General features: G+C 37.1%; 1 protein-coding gene across 3 annotated transcripts in view; it reads left to right on the forward strand.

Annotated features, from left to right (window-relative positions):
* The window catches only part of LOC145460327 (somatostatin receptor type 5-like), a 73,312-nt gene extending 63,852 nt beyond the window's left edge, over window positions 1-9,460 (forward strand). For all 3 annotated transcript variants that reach the window (XM_081445103.1, XM_081445104.1, XM_081445105.1), the window contains one exon: window positions 8,444-9,460. In XM_081445103.1, coding sequence (XP_081301229.1) covers window positions 8,447-9,388 — 942 coding nt within the window. In that variant the 5' untranslated portion in view covers window positions 8,444-8,446 and the 3' untranslated portion in view covers window positions 9,389-9,460. The remainder of the gene's footprint in view (window positions 1-8,443) is intronic.
* Window positions 9,461-10,483: the final 1,023 nt, after the last annotated feature.

The following is a 10,483-nucleotide window of genomic DNA, read 5'->3' on the forward strand; positions in this document are numbered from 1 at the left end:
ACATTCGCGCACAATGAACTTTATGTATAGTACGTGCGTAACCTGGAAAGCAATCCGTTCAGCACAGTAATTGTTCAAATTAACAGCTTACCGAGACACTCGCACTGTTGACGCCTCTTATTTATGATTTAAACTTTTTAGGATTTGTTTACTTTACTTTTTCCGACTTTTTAGCGGGAGAAAAGGCGCTAAATGTGCTGGTACAAATAACAAGGTTTAACCGAAAATCGATCCGTCGAAATCAACGAATACAAATTTAATCACTGTAGCGTTCCTTCAGATCACGTAAGGCTACAAACCAACAATATCAACTTGTCATTACGCTTAACAAATGAACTTAGAACGATTTTCTTTCAAGAACTCATTCTTGTAATTAAAATGATCAAAGAAAGAACGACAGCTTAAAACGACATAGCAGTAACACACGAACTCCAAGTAAATTGCTTTTAATTGGCGTTTTTAATTAACGAACTTTCCAAAGCGATGACTTTCAAAATATTAAAGTTAAAAGTGGTCCACTATGTTTTTCTTTTTTCACCCAAATGTTCTAAGATAGCCATCTGCGGCTTGTTGGAAACGAATTATGTATTCAGGGTGACCGCCCGCGTCACGCAACTGTCTACATTCTCACGGCGGTTCAGGGAAAAATTTATGAGAAACACAGGTCAAGGCGGGCGACTTAAAACCATTTGCCCAGAGAAGTTTTTTGATTTTCAAACAGGTGGGTGCATAGTTAACCCGTAGAAAGTGTTTTTATGGTATTTAAAGTTATAGCCCATAGAAAAATATGGCGATATTTTAGTGCTATACTTCGTTTGCAACACATCGTAATATTTTGCGTTTTTGTTCGATCTCGTTTCGGGCTCAAACGAAACCTCGATTTATTTTATTTTTCGCTCAGTCATACCATGAAGACCTGAGCTGAATGTAAACACTATTGAAAGACTCTCAAGTAGCTGCTGTGCGACGCGCAAAGCAATCAAATTTTCAGAAAATTTAGCATAACAGGAAGTAGATTTTGAGCTCAATCGGGGCGAAATCGTTTTTCGCAAATTTCTCCCCAAAAAAGCTGCATTAGCAGAAACTAACTATGGTCCGTTTGTTTACTAGCTAGGGCCAATCTATGGGCAAAAATTGAGCAAAATCGATTTTTCGACTTGTGCCGTTGTTTGGTCCATAGTTATGGGCACTGGCTCTTAAACCGTTGACTTCCAAAGAATAACCTTGTAATTTGCATAAATTTGAACTCGCTTATATGCCGTAACATTTTATTTTACTGACGGAGAAAATTTTAATTCCCAGCGCTATACCTTTTCGGGTGAAAAAAACAATAACCAAGGTTTCCTAAAATGTAGATATTTTGACCAAATGATATATACCAGAGGCCATTTATACTAGTCAAAGTTGGCCTTTATTTGTTCCTTGGCAAGAGACACAAATGGCGGCTGTACAAATACCCTTCGTTGCAAAGCTACAAACAAAGCTTCAAGAAACTTATTACACGGTTTTAAAGTATAAGAATGAAATAATATTTGTGCCAAGTTTTGTTTTCATAGGATTGTTTTTACGCCCCCGCTGTTTTCGTAAAGAAGCGTGAAATTCTGAACATTTTAAGTCGCGAAAACCGCCACTATATGCAAATTTCGAACTTTCTTAAATTTTGGCCGTAAAATAAATCGTTGGAACTTTAAACTATTTTTCCATGAATAACTTCACCCAAAGGTATGTTTTGGCGAAATAAAAGAAAAATCTATTTTTCGTGAGTGTCTTCCGATTCTCGACACTCTCAAAAAATCGCTCTTAATATCCTACATGCACCAAAGCTGGACCTGGGGTTATAAGGCAATCATTTAAACAACAGATTGAAATAATTTGTAAATTAGAGAACACTATTTGTACAACACTAGGGAACAAATTAACCTTATTGGACGTTGCGAATGGCAAGGCAATCGGTAGAATGTCACAAATTTCTCAACTCTTTCTTACTGCAAAAATACTAATCCTGCAACTTTGCTTAAGACCCAGTTCTTCATTTCGTGTTGGCAAAATATTAATTTATGCCATGCCCAATGCAGGTAATCACAAAATTGATTTAAGAGCAACATAAACCAAGCACAATAAATATCATTTTTAAGCCAAAAAAGCAATTGTTTAACTAAACCATGATATTATGAGTAAATTATCTCTAAGAAAAAATGATTAATTTATCAGACACTTTAAATAATTAGTTAATACATGTATCATAGGTGTTTCTTAATAATTTAATACAGTGTTTCTGTCACAATGTTGTAGCTATGATATTACTACACAAAGTATGGGTTGCAGAGCTCAACTTGCAAGTCAGTTTGTTCAGTGAACTTAGTGCAGAAATTATTATGGCATCAAGTTGTCTGTAAATATAGAGAAACCAAACAAAGCATTACAATCTTGAGTAATAAATTTTCAAACTCTTTTACATGTATGTACAATGCATGTTCAATTAATATTGGGGATCTCTCAGAAGCTGCATCTGTGATGATTTAATTTGCTCCCAGTGCATTTTTTCATGGAACTTTTCACACATTAATACCTCGGTCATAATAGTGGTCTTTGTGTTCTACATGAACAATTAGTACACAAGAACAATACACTCAGTTAGATATTTTTTACAATAAAAATCAATCCCTATATGCAATCATAAGGACCTTGAATTTATATTTCTTTAGAAATATCTCAAATGGCCATGGTTGCTTTGAAAATCTTTGATGTTTTAATCCAGGCTGCCTATGTGTACACTGTTCGTATATTGACTGACAGGAACAGGGATGTAATCATACTGTATATAGCTGCTACTTGAACACCACTGAACATGCAAAGACATATTAATTATAATTTTTAACCAACAGACGACATTCCTTTCATTGATATACAGTGTATTTTATTGTTATTCGTTTACCAAGTGTCTACAGTAGTGAATCAAATGCTAGGGGGATGGTACCAAAACTTTCACAGTGGTAGGCTCTGCCCTGAGATGCAAAGCAAACATATATAACTGTTATGAACCTGGCGACTTGCTTTCGAGAGCACATGAAATTTGCTTTAAACAAGAAACGGGAATATTACTGTAAAACTATGTGCACAGTCCCAATCAAAGAGCCATCCAGGCTGAAAATCAGACTTTGTCAGGATAAATACTGATGTTCTTGTTGACTTAATCTGAATGTGCAATTCCAGAAGATATTCACACCCATCCATGGCCAGTCATTAGAAATTCCAAAGTAACACGAGGAGGGAGCCCTTAGAGAGAAAAAAAAAAACCTCCATATGTGGGGTATGAATCTTTTCTTGAAGAAAACAATGTCTGAGAAATCACTAATTACAAAATAATGTTTAAGAAATATCTTACCTGATAATTCCAACTTTCAGAAAATTTTGTAATCTAGACTGTCTGGCCAGTTCATATATTTGACAAGTTGACACTGGGCATGTTTGTAAATTTGTGTGTTTCAACATCACATTACTATGTAGTTGCATTGGTCAACTAAAAGCAGCATAATTTGGTTAATTAATATACACTGTACATTATTAGGTTGAAATATTGGTGTAGATCGTTGCACACCAACAGATACAGAAACTATTGGCAGCTGAATCATAACAAGTGAAAAACCATGCATGAGACATTTACATGTACATGTAACAACTCTCCACCTCAGAACCATCACAGATATGATATGATATTTTTAAACTCTCTGAAATTTCAAATTATTCAAGATTATTAACATGCACGTACTTCATTAAGGGCAACCCTAAAACACTGAAACCAAAAACCGTAATCTGGAACCAGAACCCAGAATCCGGAATCCAGATATTATGAATGATGGTAGGAATAATTCACTTCAGCAATGTCTAATAAATAAATATGGGGAAAATTTATTTTGCTGTTATTTATTTTCTTGGCTTTACTTTAGCCACAAGCTGTAATTGCTAAAAAATTATTGACTAGTTCTGAACAACCCTTAGCTATACATCTGGCCCGATTGTTCAAAAGCTGGATAAAGCTATCCATTGGGTAAGTCACTATCCAGTCAGGGTTGGTGATTTTTCGGGTGGATGGAGTTGCTCATAGTCTGTGAGCAGGCTCTGGTATCTGTTTCTGGTGTCTGAGCATTGGCATGTGAGCGAGTGCCTTCATGTGGCTTTGCCACTCATGCCCACGGCCCAAAAGAGAGAGCCTGCTCAAAGGCTAAGTTCCTCATCTTTTGTTCAACCTGGCCCTGGTGAGAGCACGGTTCTTGTCTAGATCAAATGCTCTGAGAAGACTGGTGAGTAGCACAAATAACAACACGCCATTGCATTGAGTTTCTGGCAGTCTTTTAGCATCTTTTAACAACATGTGGTCCAATCTGTTAGCAAGCGAGAAGCAGACGGAAGTAAGTGTGAAACATTTATATAAATTGTTTTAATATGATGGTCGCCAAGAATATAAACTGCTGATTTGTCACAGTATCAGTGTGGAAATAGTGTTGATCTGGAATTAGTCTCATATCTGGTGGAAAAATCAAATTTTATATTTAGATGAGCCAGGTTAGCCTTTGGACTTCGAAAGTGGGGGCGTGACCGTCAATGTACAGGGGGCTGCCACTGACGGACATCTTGTTCTCTATGACATTTTCTATCTTGTTCAGTATCTGCTAGACGTAAAGGGTAAATTTATACCTCCGGTAAATTGCAGATCACTTATTAAACAAAATGGCAACAAGAAGATCTTTTAGATCTTATAACCGTGTTTTTAAAATTTAACTGTATTGTTAATACTACAGCCACAACGCAGTGCACATTCCAAAGCAGCCCTTCATGATTCATTGATTACTGTAAACACACCACTTGATCAACACAAACTGTGTTGTAACTTATTGCACCATCACTCTTAGCCTTTGTGAAATCTATGATGACGCAATGGTCTTAATCTGGAAGTTCGCTCGGGATATGCCCATGAATTATACAAAAGGAAACGAGTGTCACGCTATTAATAAACAGCTTTCTTCCTGAAAAGTCAAAATTTAATTTGTTTGTGCTTTGAAGTAGTCACGCAAGTCACACAATCAGAGGGTTTACGCTATCCAGGGCTGTTTTTTCTCCTAGCACTAACTTAAACGTTGCAAGTTCTGGCAAGCTCTTGTTTACCTCGGCAAATATTTAATTTTTCTTCAAATCTCTTAACTTGCTCCGATGAAACAGCCAAAGAATTCGCTTCATTTGCAGAAACCCACAAGAATACTCGCAAAATTGCAAATAAATTAGTGACCATCGCCTCTGGCAAAATAAACTTGCAAAGTAAACACGATCTTATTTGTCAACTAGCGAAAATGAAAGCTGCAACGTCAGCGCATTCCATGGCTGACGTATTATCCTTTTTTAGTGTTTTAAGCGTATTTATTATTTCCCTTCGAATCCAACGCCTCGATAAAACCAAAAGAAACCATATTTTACACACAAATATAGAAAAAAATATCCGTAACATTGTCCTTGTATTAATGTTTCAACAGCTTTTGGCAAAAAAACATCACAGGTTGCATGAATCAAAATCTGGCCGAGAGGAAGTTTGGGTTGGTCACTGACAAAAAAAAAAAAAACACGGGTAGAACATGATCCGCACTCGGCCCATGGCTGCGTAGTTAATTACCAGCAAACTTATTTTAAACGTTCTCAGGGTGCTTGGAATAAAATAACGACGCACTTTACTAAGATTCTCATAATCATAGCCCTCACTAGAAATAACGGTTGCACGAATTTCGACAGATGGGGAATTTTTGTTTCAAAAAAGGTTAAGTTTGAGGTCCTTTTACTTGGCCGCTTATTTTTTAGAGGCAAAAACCTAAGCAAAACAATTTTCGAGTATTTGAAGAACTTTTTTTCTTTGATTTGTAGATTCCGGTTTCCGGTTTCTGGATTCCAGTTTTTGGTTCTAGATTCCGGATTCCAGTTTCCGTGCTTTAGGGTTGCCCCATCTTTAACAGTGTGTTTGCTTTACATTCAGTTTACACATGGCTGTTATTCAGCATAGGCAGACTTATAAGTTTGCCTTCAAAAATAAATTCCAAACAACTATTGCATCTTTCATTACCTATTCTTGTGATGAAATGACTCAAAATCCAAGAACAAGAGTCAAAAGCATAAAACAAACTTACCCGGTAATGCTTACAGTTCCTCTTACTGTCTGCATATGCCGTCCGTAAACTGGTACTGCCTGGACAATGTACTCATTATTTTTCTGATCACACCTTTTAAAACGTCACTGTTATATATTTTTTCCTGAAAAAGCAATACATGAAATGTTATGCCTTCGGCACTCACCAAATACCTTTACATGATGTACAATGTATACCATATCAACATTCATGATTCTTTTTACTTTCGCTGTAACTTTTTTGTGTCATTTTCCCTCACTTGAAGACAGGACTTTCACATTACATGTAGATGATAATTTGCCTCTGGAATCTCTATAAATTCACAGGGAGTGATAACAATTAAATCGTGACTAATTTTAGCAAAGGAGGCGTTCAAATGTCAGCTTTTAATGTTAAGTCTATAACTTTACAATACTCTTCATATATATAAAACCTCTCGATTATTGCACCTGTAGACAGAAGGTGTGCTGGGGGAAGAGATGTTCCAATTTTTCTGAACTTTTCCCCCTTACCTGTAGTAGGATGACTATTATGAACTACGATTCGCAACCAACACCAACATCAGGGTATGTACATGTACATGCATACACATGTATATTTTGTTCTCTTCTGTAATCATAAAAAAAAAAAAAAAAAAAAATTTAACATCTTCCATAAAGCTCATACTCAATAACACTGCTATATGTAGTGCTGTTACTGGAAATTAATTTAAGTGAAACTGTTGAAACAGCTCTGTCAAAATTGTTTCTAGCAGTTAAGGCAGGGTAACAGAATATACACGTAGTACACAGCAAAGGCCAGAGATGCACGCATATTGGTTATTAGTTAGGATTTGGTGAGCTTCTGCGCTAGGTATGGTGGAAAATAATGGGCTATCAAAAATGAAGGTTCCCGAGACATTTTGACAGCACTGAGAGGAATTAATATAAAAAATTTACAAAAGCAGGAGAAGTTCTTGCCCTGTCCAGTTCTCTGTCATAAAAATATCATTTACATACATTTATTACATATGATTTGTATTTAAAACCGATATAATGCACATTCTGATTGGCTAATTCTAGTCCATTATTTCCATTTACATGGTATACATCGGTAAAATCACAAAAGATCACGTGCGACTAAAATAAAAAATACAAAATAAAAAGAAATGCCTAATTCATAATAATTGAAAAATACTTAATACTAGAACGAATCTAATTCGTTGCTTGAAAATTATTCTCCCGTAATGCCCATGGATCAATTAAGAGCATGCTAAAAGGTCCTAACACAAAGTGAAAGGAAATTAAGAAAACTATTGCTTTTTTCCTGAAAATTGTAGCAACTGAAAACAATGACTGAACACTCTGGGAGTGCATTCTATCACCCTGACGAGATAAAATTTAAGGAGAATAGAGAATTCACAAAGTTATATCATATCGATATATTAAAATTAAGCCTAAAACAATAGACCTCATTACGAGGCTCTGGGGAATAACTACAGAGCTTGTGGAGTTTATTCCCCAGAGCCTCGTCCTGAGGTCTATTGTGTTAGGCTGAATTTTAATATATCGAAATTGGTCTATTGACCATAACATGGATATCCAATATCAAAGAAGGAGGCGTTAAATCAAGGCTGTATATTTCTGTCAACCTTTTAGCTTAGCTGGAGAATGGCCGCCATGTTGCGCAACTCCGTCGCCGTCGTGCGTACGCGCCCACGAGCAATACCGTTAGCCATGATAACTATGAGAAAATCCATTTCTTTCCTATATGGGTATGGGGCTCCGCTTGGCGGCCCTTCGGGCCGCCGGAGCTCCGCTATAAAATTGGGCGTATTTTGGAACTGAATTATTATTATTTATAACTTTTGAATTGTTGACTGTGCGAGGCAGTCACGGATTACCGGATTAATATTTATTATAGCTGTACTTATTGATCAAAATAGGTTTTCGAAGCTTTTAAATTCCATAATAAAATGAATTCAAAACAAATAAAGCTATAGGGGGGAGAAGACTTATATCCGAGGGGGCTTATAGCCGATGACTTTTTTGGTTTACATGTAGATGGGCCTATAACCGGGAGGAGGTTTTATAATCGGGAGGGGAACGGGCTTATAAGCGGCAGTTTACAGTATGGAGCTAGAAACACATTAGTGCCATCTAGGCGTTCAGTTTGTTGGAGTGCAGCGCGAAAAATGGCATGGCGCAGGAAAAAGTGGGGGAGAAGTCAAAATATAACGTACTTGTGTATTGTTTTACATATCATTAAAGCAAATGGCTAACCTGATTTATTTATAGAACATGACAGGCACCACTGAAGTGAGCTTCTCCATAGTTTACGCCATAACAATGATCGTAGCTTTGGCTGGCAACACGCTGCTGATCTACATCGTGAGGAAAAAACCTGACACAAGAAATCTGACAAGTTTCCTGTTTGTTAACATGGCGGTGGCCGATTTGTTGATTGCAGTGTTTCAGATGCCTATCAGCATAACTATGTTTTATTTCTTCCACATTCCCTGCGAGCTTTACTACCCTGTATTCGTGTCTACTAACGCCTCCATTTTCTGTCTCGCTGTGATGGCATTTGATCGATACTTTGCTGTTGTGTATCCTTTCCGAAGTAGTATTTGGTTCAGGAAGCCCAAGATCATTACACCACTTATTTGGGTCTCATCCATAGCCTTGATGTCAGTCGCACTAGTGGTCTTCAAATTTATAGATGGTGCCTGCCGCTTTGATGCCACTGTCATATTGCCTCTGGCCTTCTGGAGTTACATCCTTGTTCTTACCTACCTCCTGCCTCTCGCCATCATCTCCATCCTCTACATCATAGCTGCTGTTAAACTGTGGCTCCACGAAATGCCTGCGGATGATGAAGTACATGTAAACCAACGACAACAGCAAATCCCCAAGAAAAAAGTCATCCGAATGCTCATCATTGTTGTAGTGGTGTTTGCAGTCTGCTGGCTTCCAGTGCATGTGTATCAGATGGACAAATCTGTAAAAAAGGCAGCATTATGGCCGCCTTCTCTCATTTACTTCTGCTACTGGCTCAGTCAGGCTAACAGCGCCATAAATCCGTGGCTGTACATTGGTCTAAATGGAAAGATGAAAACAGCCTTCGCCAAAATGATCGGAAGTCGCCGTACAGCCAGTCCTAAACTGGAAAATCCTATGGTCACTGCCTCGAGAGGCAAAACGAACTTTTCAAAGAGCCCCTTCCAAGATACCAAACTGTAAATATCACTTTCGTCAATGTAACAAACAAGAAATAGTGTTTGAGACGTTGCTTGACTAGTACGTCTAGTTATTAGCGAGACATAAATAAATAAATAAATAAATAAATAAATATACATTTATATAGCGCCATTTCTCACTAATTGTCAATGGCGCTTTACAATACTGTAAAATTAAAATCCTAAGTTTAAAATCCTAAAATTAAAATCCTAATCCTTTAAAAACCTAATATCCTAAATCATGAAACTTAACATCCTAAGAATTAAATACGCTATACAATACAATTAGACTACAAATAAAAAGTAAAAAACTACAAATCAAATGCACGCTTAAAAAGGTAAGTCTTAAGATTGGCATCTCTTGGAATTGAGTGGTAACCGTCAGATATTGCTTGACAGTTGGCAAGCTTAAGCAAAGTTGTAGAACTGAGACATAACTCAATTAAATTGAAAGTAGTATACAAAGATTTAAGCCTGAGTGTAGCTAATCAAACGTATCAGCTATGACGGTCTGGGGTATTAAAACAAACTAAACGCTTGCTGCGTGTATCCAGGCAGTCGTTATACTGAGAAGCACTAGCTATATTGCAATTGAGCTAAATTTTCTGCATCTGAAGTCGTACAAAATTCAATCGAATCGATGTGCTCCAGCCATTCTGCCTTTGATTGCATTTTATGAAATCGATCAATAGCTTATTACTGGTTTGCAGGTCTTTAGGGAGTGAAATGAGTCAAGGTCTTTATATCAGCCTATGAACGTTTCAGTCTGTTTCCCTTAGCCTTTGTCGTTGTTGCTGTTGTTGTTGTTTTTGCGTTTCCCAAGCAAGCGAGACAGAGTTATGGCAGTGCGTGACATTGAGCTACGAATGCATTTGTCGAAAAATATATACTTATCTCGTGATTTTTACCCCGTTCAGAAGTTAAACTATTAGGAAAAGTGCTTATGTAAATGCTTGTTTGCTCAATACAGATAATCAGTCGCCTAGATAGCCAAAGTAAGTTCCAGATGTTTACACTATTTTCCGGCCGCAATGTTGGTTTACCGCAGAGGTACACCAACATGGCGGCTCCATACTTGGCTATCTAAATTTGTGCAAAA

This window comes from Orbicella franksi, chromosome 11 (genome assembly GCF_964199315.1).
Source record: "Orbicella franksi chromosome 11, jaOrbFran1.1, whole genome shotgun sequence".
NCBI lineage: Eukaryota > Metazoa > Cnidaria > Anthozoa > Scleractinia > Merulinidae > Orbicella > Orbicella franksi.